The sequence below is a fragment of the Carettochelys insculpta genome, chromosome 6 (genome assembly GCF_033958435.1).
Source record: "Carettochelys insculpta isolate YL-2023 chromosome 6, ASM3395843v1, whole genome shotgun sequence".
Classification (NCBI taxonomy): Eukaryota; Metazoa; Chordata; order Testudines; family Carettochelyidae; genus Carettochelys; species Carettochelys insculpta.
In genome coordinates this window covers 81148238-81164214 of record NC_134142.1, presented here as the reverse complement: position 1 = coordinate 81164214, position 15977 = coordinate 81148238, and the positions used below count along the sequence as shown (strand labels likewise).

Here is a 15977-nt window from a genome sequence, read left to right as displayed (position 1 = left end):
TTGTTAGTCACTCTCGGCTAGAGATGGAGCGTCAGTGTCCACTACATAGCTCATTCATTCCCTACCATTTTTACTGTAATGTGGTTGTTCTTTATTTTTAGCACACAGTTTGTCCATTTTTGGATGGCTTGAGTCATTCCATTATTAATAGTTAGCGCTTACTTTGATCTCTCTCTGTGGAGTCTACCAAGTTATGCCCAAAGATCCTTACTCTCACTCCCTGCCAGAACTGCCACACATCCTTCCCCTTCAGTGACAAGCATTCATCCACCAGTCTTCTCTGCTTTGGAGAGTCCAACATCCTCTCCAAGTGTGAGGTCTGCCCTGGATGCCAAAGTAGATCCAGGAAGGTTAGGAAGACCAGATTGAAACTGCTACTTATGGAGTGTTCCCTGAGACTGGCAGGATCCGAGATCCCCACCAAACACTGGTGTCTACAGTTCAGAATGCTCTAGTGACTTCATCAGCCTTGCCTCTTCCCTGTTGTCACAAATTGATCACTCCATGATGTCAAAGACAGGTAATTTTGCAAACTCTTGGCATGAGTATACTTGAAACAAACAGAACATGCAGTTGGTCACAAACAGCTCAATTGTCTCCATCTGTCCACTACCAACCCTCCATGAGATAGAATGAATCACACAGAAACAGGTCAGATTTCCTAAGAAGGGGGCATCCTCCATGGTGACATGAGTCAATGACTTCTAAGTGACTGTTTTTGACTCATTGGTTGACAATTGCACTTATCTGGATCCTTTGCTTAATGAACTCACCCTTCAATCTCATTGTGGAGTCTATAACTACTTGACCCTGGTACTCCATATGGAGCATAGGTCACCTACAGGTCTCCTCCACCTCACTTTGTCTTGGGCAAAACTTCCAGCTGGCACCAGGAGCACCCCAATTGTTGTCCTTCAATCTCAATAGACCTTCTCCACATTGTCTGAGGTCTTCCTCTTTTGTGTTTTCCTTGAGGGTTCCATGTGAGACCTTGACTGACTAAGCTGGATGACAGTTTTCTGAGAGTGCAGCCTAGCTATCCCCACTTTCTTCTCTTGATTTCAATGTCATTGGTTCTTGTCCTGCTCTGTTCCAAAGCTCCTCATTTGTGATGAAGTCTTGCCATTTGATATGAAGGACATACCTCAGGCATCTGTTTATGAATTTCTGTAGCTTGTGCTTTGAAGACTTTTTAGTACACCAGACCTTGTATCCATACAAGAGCACACTCTTCACATTTGTGTTGAAAATCAGCAGTTTCATCTTTGCAGATATTATTTGTGAACTCCATATGAGATAGAGAGTCTTGAATACAGCACTTGCTTCCCCTGTTCTGGCATTGATATCCTTATCTGTTCCTTCATCTATGCCTATAATACTCCCGAAGTAGGTGAACTGCTCCACATCTTCCAGATCATCCCCTGCTAGTGTGATGGTGGTGGTGTTGGACTGGTGGATCCTCATTGTCTTGGTCTTTCCCTTGTTAATGCTCAGTCCAGTCACTGAGGCAGTTTTGTCTAGTGCTGTGACCTTTTGTTCCATGCTTTCATGTTGGTATGAAAGGAGGGTGACATCATCAGCAAAATCAATGTCCTCTAGCTGCTTGAAAAGTATCTACTAAATGCCTCATTGATGGCCATCTGTTGTCCAGTTCATAATCCAGACCATTGTGATCAAGAACAGGAAAAGTGACAATAGGCACCCTTGTTGCACTCCTGACAGTATTATGAACAACTTGGCATGTCAAGGGTTCAGTGGGGGCTCATCTCCTCTGACAGATGAGACCCTGAGGTAATTTTAATTCCATCCAGTTCAGCTCCATTCCTCTCACAACCCTTCAACACTCCTCTTCTGGGATCCTTTTCACAAGAGTCTTACAGCAGGGGTTGCATTCTGTGCTGTATTTCTTTGGGCCCAAGAAAAAAGGATGGTGGAAATCCATTCAGGATTTTGGGATTTTAAACATCTTTGTCCTTGGTAGTGATAATTCCACCTTGGGATCTAGAGGTCTGGTTCATTGTCATTAACCTCCACTGTACTTACTTCCACAGAGCTATGCAGCCATTCCACAGATACATCCCATAGTTCAGCATTGGTAAAACTAGTATCAGTAATGTGCCAGGACCTTTGCTCTGTCAAGTGTCTTGAGGATCTTGCAAAAGTGCTCTTGGCCATTCAAGGGTGAAAGCTAATTACTTTTCCTACAGGTCCTGCTATATCATATCCTGCCCGGGTGGGGGCTTAGGATAGTAGATTTTCAGGTGGTGGGTTGCACTACCACATTACTTGTCGGAAATTTTAAGTTTGCAATGGAGTATGGGGAGCAGAAGGTTGGGGTGGGGGTAGGCTCATGTCAGAGAGCTGGTGGCATAGGATCACAGGAATCCTGGGGGGCTGGGGTGTGAGGAGGATCATGGCAAGGAGCTGTGTGTGGAGATGCGTTCAGGAGTGAGGGTAGCGGGCTGGGATGTGGGATGGCTGCGGCAAGGGGCTGGATGTGTGTGCAGGAGGTGCAAGAGTCAGGACAGAGGACTCGGGTGTGTGGGGGGGTGCAGGAATCAGGGCAGAAGGCTGAGCTGTTAGCCCAAAACAGTTTAAATTATAATTTTGCTATACAGAAGATGGGCTGCCTGCTGAGTTCTGCCCCCTCTGCATCTATCATCGGTTTGTGTCATTAAAACATAATTAAATTGGGTAAAAATAACTGGGTTTTTATTTTATAATAAAAATAAAATAGGATTTAATAACAGAAGTGAAACTAGGACTCCCTATAACAACAGTATAATGGGTTGGTTGTTAGCTTAGCCCTGACCCTACACAAGGACCAAGAGTAGAAGGAGAAAGACTATGCCATATCCTGGGTGACGGGGAGGACGCAGGAACTGGATATTGGGGACGTCAGGAACTAGACACCAGGAATGTCAGGAGCAGGTATGTGGATCTCTTCAGTCTTCCGCCTTCTGCTCTTGACCTGTCATCCTGTGTGCAGTGAGCGGACCCTACGTATGTGCTTTGTGCATGCGGGTAGGAGACAAGATCCCTCTCAAGTTCTTTCCTCTCAGCAGGCAGTCACTCTGTGGGAGAGTCTCTGTGTCTGACTCAGTATCAGTCACTCTCCCATGGCACTCCATGTTCCCTTCCTGTCCCTGTTTTGACATTGAAAGCCTGTCTCAACAACTGGCTCTTGCTGCTTTCTCAAGGTTTAATTGACAACCAACAGGGTTCTATCCCTGTTCCATGCTCTGGGCCACCAAATCATCATGGAGCAATATACTCCCACAGCTGTACAATGAATGGAGTCTGTCCAGCCACTCTGGACACCACACCTCCCAGAGAGTACTTTCTGTGGGACACATTTGCTGATGTCTAGTTTATTTGCACTCTACAACAGACCCCTCAAACCACAGTGAGGAGATGACTTCAACTCCTGGGCCACATGACATTCAGAATACAGCCTTGCAAGGGGTGTTCTCTGTGTCTCCAAGCATGACTCAGATCTGTCTACATCCTGAACAAGCACAAGCTGTCTAAACCAGTGACAGTACCTTGGATGTTTCTTGAATCCTTCGCCGGGATGAAGGATCCTCAAAGGATCTGTTTGAGAGTTCTGCATTTGTTTATTTCCCTGCCCCTGACACCTACACACAAATATCAGCACTGACCCCTCCCTGCTAGGCTGGGGCATCTGTTTCCAAGAATTCTCAGTTTAAGGCAAAGTACCTGCAGGATTATTATTCCGTGGGTCTCAGAGTAATTGGATGTACTTGCTCTCATTTCTTAACGAGCATCAGAAGTCTCTTGATCAAAGTAGTGCTGGATAACAGGGCTGTTGTATATTGCATAAATCATCAAGGGGAGCAAGAACTCAGTCCTTATGCACATAATCCATAGAGTTATGGAATTGGAGCATATCTCACACCATAGGAATCCCAAAGTTTCACCAGCAGAGGTTACAGAACACTGCAGCAGAATCCCTGAGCAGGGTTTTCTGTGAAGTCCAGATGCGGCATTTGAAAAACCTACTCCACAAAGTGCCTTGAACCTTTTGAGGACCTGCAGTTTTCTTCCTTTGTGCTTCAATACTGCATTCCTCATAACCATCACCTCACTCAGATGGGTAGGAGAAGTAGGAATGCTAATGGCTGAACCACCATTTATGGGGTTCTGTTATGGTAAGATGACTTTACATTCCCATACTCACTTCCCACCTAAGGTCTTGTCAGATTTCCAAATCAGTCAGATAATTCAACTACCAGTATTTTAGCCCAAATTTCTCAGGAAAGGAAGCCAGTCTCTATAATCCATTTCTATCTTGATAAGACTGAGCCCTTCAGGGATTCTCATAGTCATTGATTCTTTCCCAGAAAGAATGAAGGGACATTGTGTTCTCTCAAAGTGTATCAAAATGTGTGTCTGGATGCATCCTGACATGTTATGAGGCATGGGGTGGGGTGTCCCCCCATCCTAGTACAATTCACCAGGCTCAATCAGCCTCTGTAGTTTTATTCAGGAATGTACCTGTCTTGCACACAAGCAAGGCTGCCACCTGGCTCTGTGCACATGTATTCTCAGAACATTAACATGCACACGTGTTAGTCTAACATAGTCTTTGGCAAAACAAAAAGCAGTCAAGTAGCACTTTAAAGACTAGCAAAATAATTGATTAGGTGAGCTTTCGTGGGACAGACTCACTTCTTCAGACCACTTCTTCAGGACTTTGGCGAAGCTGTTCTATAATGTGAACTGAATTAATCTCCTCAATACCCTCATCTGTATTTGAAATCTCCTAACGTGGCACACCCATAGAGATTATAACTGTAAGAGGGAGCATTTACTTACTTTTTATTTTTAACTGGAGATCTTTGAGGTATGCTATCATTAAGGGTGCTCAACTACCTGCTTTCCTTCCCCTTTGCTTTGGGATCTTGGACTCTGGACTTTGAGGTTCTGAAAGAACTAGAGTGGTAGTAAGTTTGCCATCCACTATATGCCCTCCTAATGGAGCAAAATGATATATAGGGCACAGGACATTGTTGACAAAAATATCCAATCAAGATACCATCCTGGCATGGTGCTCCCATAGGGTCTGTACAACTTAAAGAAATTCATTACCCTACAATGTAAGTACTCTCTCCTTTTTCTTGGGAAATACTACATTTAGGAGAAGCTGAAAAAATGTTAAGACCCAAATTATCAAGAATCCAAGTCTATTATTGGTTCAGCCCTTCAGTTCTCATTCTTTCCTACTGCTGAGACTTATGATTCCAAACATCACTATTACAGACATACATTATCAAAACAAAAAGCAGTCAAGTAGCACTTTAAAGACTTGCAAAATAGTTTATTAGGTGAGCTTTTGTGGGACAGACCCACTATGGTCTGAAGAAGCAGGTCTGTCCCATGAAAGCTCACCTAATAAACTATTTTGCTAGTCTTTAAAGTACTACTTGACTGCTTTTTGTTTTGATAGTGTATAGACTAGCACAGCTTCCTCTGTTACTATTAGACTTACATTAGTACATTTAAAGCATAATGGTCTGGCCTAGAGAGCTACTTGTGCACCCTGAGTTCTGTCCTAACAATGGGCTCCCTACTCTCTTTCCCAATAGTAATACTTGAGCATCACCTTTGAAGGGGATTCTCTGCAGTGTTTTGGGAAGTAGAATTTGACTTATTGTGCTGGGTTGATGCTCATTGGTGTGCTATGCATGGCTAAATAATCTTGACATTTAAATTTATTTTAGAGGAAAAAGGGGGTGAAAAAAACCTAATGTTCCATTTCTTTTTCTTTTGTATTTAGTTTTAAGCATTGGTGAAGGTGGATTCTGGGAAGGCAGCACCCGAGGGCATGTTGGATGGTTTCCCGCAGACTGTGTTGAAGAAGTGCAGTGTAAACCAAATGAAAGCAAACCAGGTAAGCAAATAAAATTCAACAATTTTCACAGTAACAAGTGAAATGTGTCTAGTTGAGCACTGAGGTGGCCTATATTGGAATATGATTTATGGCTTTGTTGTTCAACACTGGAAATTGAGGAATTAAATAAGGCTGATGCACTAGATTGAGAAAATAAAGATAAGTGAAGATCTGTTTATTGATCAGATTTCTTGATCTTCATCCAAGCCAAACAGTCTTTTTCAGAAAGCACTGTACTGCAAGGTGCTGCTGTAGTACTCGGAAGTAAATTATTATAGATATTTTAAGGCACTATGTTGTAGTTTCATTTTCTAACTGTATGTGACAAGTTTCTCGCTGGTTAGTTAAGCACTTAAAAGAAATTTGACTGTTGGTCTCCCAAACTGGGACAGTGACAAAATATGTGGTAAACTGCCATTTATTATTATAATGAAAAAAAAGCCATTCACTTCTTGCAGCCAAATTCTACCACTAACACTTACAAATACATCTAGGGATAGAGTTAGGATCTGACTGGGACCACTTTTAAAAAACAATTAGAAAGTGAGCAGCACTGTATTTTTAAAAGATATACAGTCATTTTTAAATATTAGTTTGCAGGTTTAAATAATGGTTAATGTTTTTGAAAATTAAACCTGGTGTTATTCTATGCAGTGATGCTTGTCCAGGAACAATGAATATTTTTAGATGCAGATTCTTCAGTGAGCATCCCATAGGTAGACCTATGCCCATGGTAATCTTAGTGTAGCAGCAAAACCTTAATACTTTTGTTACAATGTTCAGCTGCAGATTTTGTGCAATGATACTCTTTTGAGTGCCTCTAAGGAATGCTCCACTTACGTAGCACAAAGTCCACTTAAAAGTGATGTTATTAACAGTGGCACAGGAAACTGAATCTCTGGTTCTGTGCACTGTTTCTGCCATGCATAAATAAAGCAAAGACAACCATATTTAACTACTTTTTATGGTTCCAGGTATTACAGCATTCATGAATCTAAAATTAGTAGGCTGCAATATTTATGTAAAGAAGAATGTACCTAATGCACCATAACTACTTTCCCTACTTTTAAGGGAACGTGGATATGCTCATATCTTCAGGTTGAAAACTTACGGTGAACTATAACAACTTCCCGAGTCTTCTCAGAGAGGTAGCCATGTTAGTCTGTATCTTCTAAAGTATCTCTTGAAGTGTGAACTGGATACACAGAATGATTTAAATGAGTTATTAAGATGGGTCAGATCATTGCTCTTTGAATTAAGAACTTCCTGAGAATGTAAAGACATTACAGTAATATTTTTGTATTGTCGTTCATATATCATTTCACAGCTGATTATGATGTACAGGCAGACAATTGGTGTTCATGTATGACCTCTGTCCAGACAAGGGTAGGGTTGGATAGAAAACACTCAGCAAGACTGTTGAAGAATTAGGAAATGCTGAGAAACTGGGTCATTGTATGATTCATGTAAAGAAAGGCGGGATGGGGATTTGGAGATAAGTGTTGGGGTACATGTACGCAGTAGTGAACTCCCAGCCTGAGCTGATGGAGCTGGGCAAGGTTTTCACTAGTACTCTGGAGCCCACCCTCATCCTAGGGCTTCAGTATAAATACATAAACATTCATTGGGCCCAGGGGTGAGTGTGAGTGGAGCTGACTCTAAAGCACAGAGGCTTGAAGGATCTAGTTCCTGCTCCAGTTAATATTTAAATATTGTATGCAAAGTGGAAAAGCTTGAAGCAGATAAAGTAGTAGAGGCCCACTCTGGAATACCTGAGTGGTTAGGGCATTGAGTGGTTAGGGCACTCACTGGGGAGCTACGTAATCTACGTTCTTATGCTTGCTCCAAGTCAAGCAGAGTGGGGATTTCAACCTGGATCTCTTGTACCTGGGGTGACTGCCCCTGCCATGGACATATTGTTAAGGTTAATATTTCACACAGTTGTATTTAGTAAAAGTCACAGCCAGATTGTGGTCAATAAACAAAAATTCATGGAAGCCTGCAACCCGTGTGTAACTTTTACTAAAAATAATTATGGAGGGGTGGCTGATAGGGAGAGAACTGTGACTTCCATAACAAACTCTTATCCTTGGCTATAGTGTATCGGGGAATGGGAATACCACTGTCTGTCTTGAGAAAGGATTCACCCGATTTAGTCACCCAACTTCAAGAAAGGATTTGTAGCTGTGAATACCAGGCACATATAGGTGCCTCTTTCCAGTCCAGATTTATAGGCCAAACACCTTTTGAGATACAGGTCTTGGATCTCCAACCCCTTATCATGATCCATAGGTCTCAAACTCACAGGGGAGTGCCCACATTCCAATGCTTCATCTGGCAGCCTACTGGCAATTGTTTACTTAGGACCCAATGTGAGGGTTGGTCCCTGAAGTCTAGGTGGTGAAGTTCAAGAATGGCTGATCAGCCTGAATAACTGGACTCCATTATACCCCTGCCTGTGCCCTGCCCTTTCCTGATTTTCCAGGCACTTGACTTTTATTTCCTGACCTCTAGTTTGTCTCCTGGCTCTGACATCCTGACCTTGCCACACTCTGGTTCCTAACTCATGGTTCTGATCTCCAGTTAGTTTACTGCTTCTGGAATCCTGGTATTTTGATTAAGAAGACTCAACTCCTGTCTGCAGCTCCTGATCCCATCTACTAGGTCTGGCTGCCCATGCTATGTTACCCCCCTGCTGACTAGTTTAGGTGGCTCTCTGCTCAGCCTGCTCGCTTTTGTGAATCCCATTTTTAGGTTCCCAAAGCTCCCCACACATTGTACAGCGAGCTGATGAGTCTAACTTGCGACTGTGGCCTTTACTGGGCAGACAAAGCACCCAAACACAGCATTAATAATTCTGTTGTTTTAGTCTTCTTTGTGGATCTATCCTTAAGGCTGTAGTCTTGCAACTGGATCTGTGTTGATGGAACTGTGTGCCCTTGCAGAACCTGCTGAATTCAAGGGGCTCCCTGTAGATTCTGAAGCCCAGCCATGAGTTTGCCATTGCAGTATTGGTGTCTAAGCTGCCCCCATGTTTAGACTTCCTGATTCATCCTGTTTTCTCTCTGTTTTTAAGTTCTTTGAACCAATAACTGTCTCTTTTTGTGTATCCTTGTCCACCGATGACATGACATATGGGCTACATCTACACTTGCATTCCTCTTTTGAAAGAGGAATGCAAATGAGAAAAATTGAAAATGATGCACTGATTTACATATTTTGTGCTTCAGTTGCATAATCTCTTTTCAGAAGAGATTCTTTCAAAAGAAAAAAAGCAGTGCAGGCATGGGCTCTTTCTAAAATAAACCCAGCTTCTAAAGAACCCTTCTTCTAGAAACAAAATAGGAAGACGGGTCCTTTTGAAGATGGGGTTTATTTTCAAAAGAGTCCGATTTACACTTCTTTTTTTCTTTCAAAAGAATCTCCTCTAAAAAGATTAAACAAATGAAGTGGAAGATATATAAATCAGTGCCTCATTTACATTTTCCATTTCCCTCGTTTGCATTACTCTTTCAAAAGAGGAATGCAAGGCTGTGTCTACACGAGCCCCTTCCTTTCAAAAGGGGCATGTTAATGAGTGGGTTCAAAAGATGCTAATGAGGTGCTGCAATGAATATGCAGCACCTCATTATCATAATGGCAGCCATGGAGATTCAAAAGTGCGGCTTTTCGAATTGCGTGCCGCCTGCGGAGACGGGACCTTCTGAAAGGACTCCCTCTCCAATTTTCGAAAGCCCTTCTTCCTAACACCAGATAGGAATTCCAGGTTTTCCAGAGTGGGCCTCTACCACTTTATCTGGTTATTGAATCCAATACCCTGCTGTCACAATTATATTAATCCTGATAATAAATTTATGCAGCATCACCTTAAAATTAGTTTGATGGTTTGCCTCTATTCTTATTGGGAGGCTGTTCCAGAAACTCACTTCTCTAGTGGTTAAAAACCTTCTGATTTCCAACCTAAATTTGTGCATGGCCAGTTTATACTACTGTATTCTTGTGCTGACATTGTCTTTTTACTTAACTGGCTGTTTCCCCTCCCTGATATTTACCTCATGAAGTGTTTATAGAGTACAGTTGTCAACCTTTGTTTTTCAGGTTAAATAGTCCCAGGTTTTTAGTCTTTCGTATAAAGTAGGTTCTACATTGTCCTGATCATCAGAGCAGACCTGCTTTGTACTTGTCCCAGTTTGAATTTGAATTTGTTTTTTCAAACAAGGATGACCAGAATTAGCTGAAGTATTTTTGTCATTAAAAATCTTTAAATAAATTCTTTTATTTTGGAGTAGGGAAAAATAATATAAATATAATGGACAAATTTTCTACAATTGTGTAAGATTTGTAGGTAGTTTTGCAAACAAAGTTCACCTTCTCATACTCTGAATGAACAATACGTAATATACTTCACTGTGTAAAATACAATATACCAGTATTTCTCAATGCGTGGTACGCATACCCTTACTGGTACGTGAGAGAAGTTTGGGGTATGTGCGTGCTGGAGCCGTAAGTGGCTCTTGGATGCTTGGAGCTGCAAGAGTACTCTCCCTAGCACTTGGAGAGAGAAGCATGTGGCAGTGGCAATGGCAGTGGCAGCAGCAGCTCCGGTGAGTCGCTGGCATTGGATTACAGTGGGGGTGGGGGACAGGGGTTGTGCAAGCCTGGCTCTGGAGGAAGGGAGGGGGATTGGGTTTAAGTGGGGAGCTGGCAGGAAACAGTATCAGAAACATTGATTTAATTGTGGCCCTCAGCAGTTTGAAACCTAGGTTTGAACATGTTATTTCATCCAAACAAGCTCAAATTTCGCATTAAATTAATTATAGTTGTTCTTGTAATTTCATTGATCACCGTTCATTGATGTTTGCATAAAAATATATACATGTGAATACAAAATTCAACTTATTTTCTGTTCATCTAATTTTTTTTATGTTTCCTCTTTGCACAGTCATAAGTATGATGGTAAGTTTATTGCCGATAGGCAAATTCTTCCAACCAACCAGTTACAATTAAGAAGTTTAAACAAATGTGTTGCAATGGTAGAAAAAAAATTGCATGTCTGAAAATTGTGGTTACTGAGAGTCCTTTTTTTTTTTTTTTTGAAAAAAGCGTACTTTATAATAAAATCTTGCAAACACTTCTGTATACAAATACAAGCTTTATTATCCGGCATATTATCCCTGGGGAACTGGGGTTGCTGAATAATTAAATATGCTGGATGTTTGAACTGGAGCTGCCAGCCCTGCAGCTACTGGCCCAAGCAGATAAAGTTGGTGTGCTGGTTATCTGAGTTCCAGATAACACAGCTTTTACTGTATTGGAATTATACTTAGTATTAAAAAAGTAAGGTCATGAGGGTCCACAAGTGATGTATGAGAAAAATGTGATGTATTAGAACAGTCTGATTACTGAAGTATGATTGGGATTGGAAGGAGCTGATGACTTAATAGTTATACATCGATATTTCCATTCTGCAGATGAAACGAATGCAGTGTAAGCTGACTGCTGTACAGGCAGAAGTCAGTACGTCCTTAGATTAAAATTGCAAAAACTAGATAGGAAAAAAAGTTAATAAGCACGCTGAAAATGTTAGATTAAATTCTATTTTCTGGGACTATTTAAAGGACATCAACTAACAAATGTCACAAACCTGTGCAAGTTGTGAGAATTCGCACCATAGACTGTGCAAAGTAACAGAGATTTCATTCCAGTTCTTCAGAAAAAAGAAATCCTCAGTGTCCCAAATTTCACTGCAAAATTCAGCATCGTTTTTTCCCCCCAACAGCTTAGTAACTGATTTTTTCATAGCATGTTCTATAAATGGGACCTTCAAACATTCCTTCAAGTATCCTGCATTAAGTTTGGAGGATAATGTTTAATAATAGCTTGTCACTGGTATACCACAAATCAGTTCTCTTTTAGTCATTTGTGGAAAAACAAACTGCAATTAAACATTACATTTTTCAATAAAATGATATCGGCAGATCTTCCTTGCCATGCTGATATAAAATCTCCCTCCTACAGACAACATGTTCACATCTTGAGACCCTTCCATAGACATTGACTAAAACATAGTCTAGTCATTCTGCAATCTTAAGTACTGCTTGTTCTGTTTTTTTTTTAACTCTCACATGTGCCACAACTCATCTGCCCCAGTGCAAGAACTGTCCTCCATGACTCTAACCCAAATTAACACGTTCTGAGGCTTAATGCACATTTTAACATGGCTCTTCCGTGTTCTTCCCTTCCTGTGCCCTGGCCCTCCGGTTTTGGTGAGGGATGCCAGAACAGTTGGTCTTGAAGTTTATGGCCAACTGAGATGCAGGAGGCAGTTAGCTCCTCATGGACTCATACGGTTCAGATTATCTGCACACTTAGGCAGATGTCATTGCAGTGGTCATTGACTTGTGTCATTTTTTTAAGTTTTTCTTTACTACTCCTGAGGCCTGGAAAATATTTTTAAAATGAAAATTCAGATTCACCTTTCATCTCATGACCTCTGGACTTACGGCCCCTATACACAGGCCTGTCATGGCCCTGCAGTGACTTCAGCTGAAACTGCAGTTGCTGCGCACTGTGCGTGTGTCATGTTTGGCACCCAAAAATAGTGGATGCTTTTTAAAAAATAGCTTAAGTGACTTGCTTAAGGCCATAGGGAAGGCAATGTTGGATCTGGGATTAGAACTAAGGAATTTCTGGCAACTAGTCTTGTGTCCAGAACCCTTTATTTTTAATAAGGTCAGCAGGGAGTTCATTTCTTAACGAAGGAAACATGAACATTGGTATAATATAAATAAAGTCCTTCCACTCCTGTTGCAATTGTTGATCTAGCAAACCATGGTCTTACACTCAACTTGATAGCATTTTTCTGCTAGCATACCTAGCTATGCCATATTTGATCAATTCCAAACATTCAGAACAGAACCCTATTAATTCTCGTATAAACTGGAAATTAGGAGACATAGAGCCCATGGTCTCTGATTCATAGACAGAGCAGCAGCTTCAATCATCTCTATAATTGTTGAAAGATTAAAAAAATGGGTTAATATCTTCCATCATGAAAACACCCCACAGCTCAGATTTGTTCTTAATCCCAATAAAATGTTGATATGCTTAAAATTTATCTCCTAGACACCATTTCCATGGCCACATGAGATCATGGGATTTCCTCATCAGTCTTTTCCTGGCATTGGCCAAATTGGCCCTGTATCCATCAAGGAGGAAGGGGTTAGACTTGGGGGTGAGAGGATTCATGTAGCTGTGATAGTGAGGCTCAGTTTTGTTCATTTGTCCAAGTAGAGTTCCCCTGGGCGTAGGCAGCAAATTATACGGGCTGCTGGTGCCTGAGCCCTATGAATATCCACAGCTCGGTACGCTGTTCCAGCAACATTCAGAGACCTGGGTGTCTTAGAGTTTGAAAGCTGCTTCAAGAAGAGCTGCAAAGGACCTGAGGCAGCAGGCTTACAGCAGATGATCCCTGGCTTCTCTACCTGTGCCACAGGAGGGAGGAGAGGAGGAGGCTGTGACATGGTTGGCAGCTCCCCTCACCCAGGAATGACAAGGAAGGGGTTTCCTGTAGTGCAAGAGGAGAGGACAGACCTTGCACCTGACCAGCTGCTTGAGGGGGCTTCTTGAGTGAGTGTCTTTCACAGGGCTGGCCTTAGGGAAAATGGCACTCTGGGCAAAATTTGCATTTTGGTGCCTTTAGCCCCTGTGGTTGTGGTGCCCCCATTGCCCCTGGTCCTTCCTAGGCTCCCCACACTCCACTCCCTCAAATCCCTGCACCTCCCTCCCTACACTATGTTCCCTTTGACCCTAATGCTTGCATCTCCCTCCTGTGCCCCTACCCCTGCACTGTGTCCACTGCACTGTGCCCTTTCACTCCCACCCCTTGCAAGTCCTGCAACCCCGTGGGAAAACTGACTTAGTTGGATGCACAAGAGCTCCAGCATTGTTGATCACTCCAACAGTGGACTGCTGCTCCTTCACCTCAAGCAGCTCAGGGGTGCAGACGGAAAGGGAAGAGAACACAGCCTCTGTACCGCGCTGCTGGGGAAGTGACCTTATTGTAGAGAGCTCTGGTGTTGTTTAGTGAGGCGGAAGGAGGAGATGGACTCTGTGTGTGTGTGTGTGTGTGTGTGTGTGTGTGTGTGTGTACACGCACACTTACAAGGTAGGTGAGGGGGATGGGACTTGGAATTCTGGGCATCACCAAAAATTATACAAACCTGCTGCTCCTGGCCCTGGGTAGTATCTGCTATCTTTCTGGGCTCTTTTGAGTGATGGATGCTGTACCCAGTGGATCTGCTTGGTATTGCCCTCTGGAACCCTTGCATCCATGACTGAATTTTCATTTAATGTTCCTGGAATCAGTTGATCTTGTTTTTTCTGGTTCTTCCCCTTTCATGAGGAGAGGCTGGTCCTTTTAGGGACTAGATAGATCCCTTTGTGGCATCTGTCATGCACCTGAGGACCAAAGGGGCTTGGGGGTTGTGGGGAAGAGAAAATAAGAATGTGGGAGAGATGGGGAACTGGGGATCACACAGTGCTTCTGGAATGATGGGGCTCACAACCCCTTGCAGGGGAGGAAGGGGCCACACTGGGCTCCTCCTGACATTGAGGGGGTGGTCAGAGAGGTATGGAGAATAGGAGGACATGACAGGAACTCTTGGTGCCTCCCATGAGGAAAGAGGGTGGGATTTGAAGAGAATCACTGAACTAGAGGGGGACAGGTGGGTAGAACAGGTGGGATTTGAAGAGAATCACTGAACTAGAGGGGGACAGGTGGGTAGAAAAGGTGGATCAATTAACCTGGCCTACAGAAGAAGAAAAAGTGTACAATCCTTTAGAATGTAAATTACGCGGTATTATATGATCTTTGGTAGCTTATTAAATAGCGATTTTTTTTCTGTGAAGATCCTGAAAACAGTTTTTTCTGTTTTTAAATGGCTGTTCTATAAAAAGGTTCTTAAATACAGTAAACTCTTGCATATCCAGCTTTCTATATCAGGGACTCTCAAATAACTGGCATTTTAACCATAAGTAAATTTTAGATACATTTTCCGTAAGTACCATATATTGAAAGTAAACACAAATAAATACAGCAAATACAGCATAAGTTTACAGTGTACAATACTACTGCCGTTGGTAAATAAAGCACTCTGTATGCATTTTTTTTGTTGCTTAATATCTAATTTTGTTTTTCTTCAGTGTTATGCATTGCTAGGTACATCTCTCTATTATCCAGAATATTTGAATATCTGGCAACCTCCCAGTCCCAGGGCTATCAACAAGTAAATCATATTGTAGAACTAGTAGGGACCTTAAGAGGTCATTGAGTCCATTCTCCTGCCCTCACAATAGGACCTATCAGCCATCCCTGACAGATTTTTTTCTTTTTAAATCTAACCTGCCCCTGGCCCTTGGCTGCTGGATATGAAAGAGTTTAATGTAGTACCAGAAGCAAAATGTGCACAGGCAATATTAAATGTAGATGTGAGCACACTATATGCAGTAATCTCATGCAAGGACACTTTATGTTAGTCTTAGACAGGTAGCCGAGTTACTCTGTATCTTCAAAAACAACAAGAAGTCCTGTGACACCTTATAGACTAACAGATATTTTGGAGCATAAGCTTTCATGGGCAAAGACCTGCTTTGTCAGATGCATCAGTCTTGTGATTGGAAAAAAATGTAGGAATATGATTTAAACTACATTTACATTAGCTACTGGAGTTAATTTAGAACTGTTCTACATTAAAACAAAGAAAAAAATTCTCTCATTTCATATCTGAGAAGACTGAGAACAGTGATGGAGGTAAGGGGACTATATTGGAGATGCATTGGCAAGCCAGTCAACAAAAAACAGCTGACTTAGTAGGTCGGTGCACTAACATAATTCTGACAGTCCTTTGTAGCTGAGACTGCAGTATCAACTCCAGATTTACCTCAAGTAAAAGGAGGTTACAGTAAGTTTTTGCAGCTTACTTCAGCTCTGCAAAGCAGTAGTTTTCTCTGTGATGATAAACAGCAGTTTGGGAAAGGCCTTTTAGTGAATTCATTGTTCATG

The 15977-nt window shown here is 42.1% G+C and overlaps 1 protein-coding gene across 1 annotated transcript in view; it reads left to right on the top strand.

Annotated features, from left to right (window-relative positions):
* The window catches only part of SHANK2 (SH3 and multiple ankyrin repeat domains 2), a 721067-nt gene that overhangs the window by 381016 nt on the left and 324074 nt on the right, over positions 1-15977 (top strand). The window contains exon 15 of the mRNA XM_074997460.1: positions 5801-5914. Within this exon, the coding sequence (XP_074853561.1) occupies positions 5801-5914 (114 nt within the window). The remainder of the gene's footprint in view (positions 1-5800; positions 5915-15977) is intronic.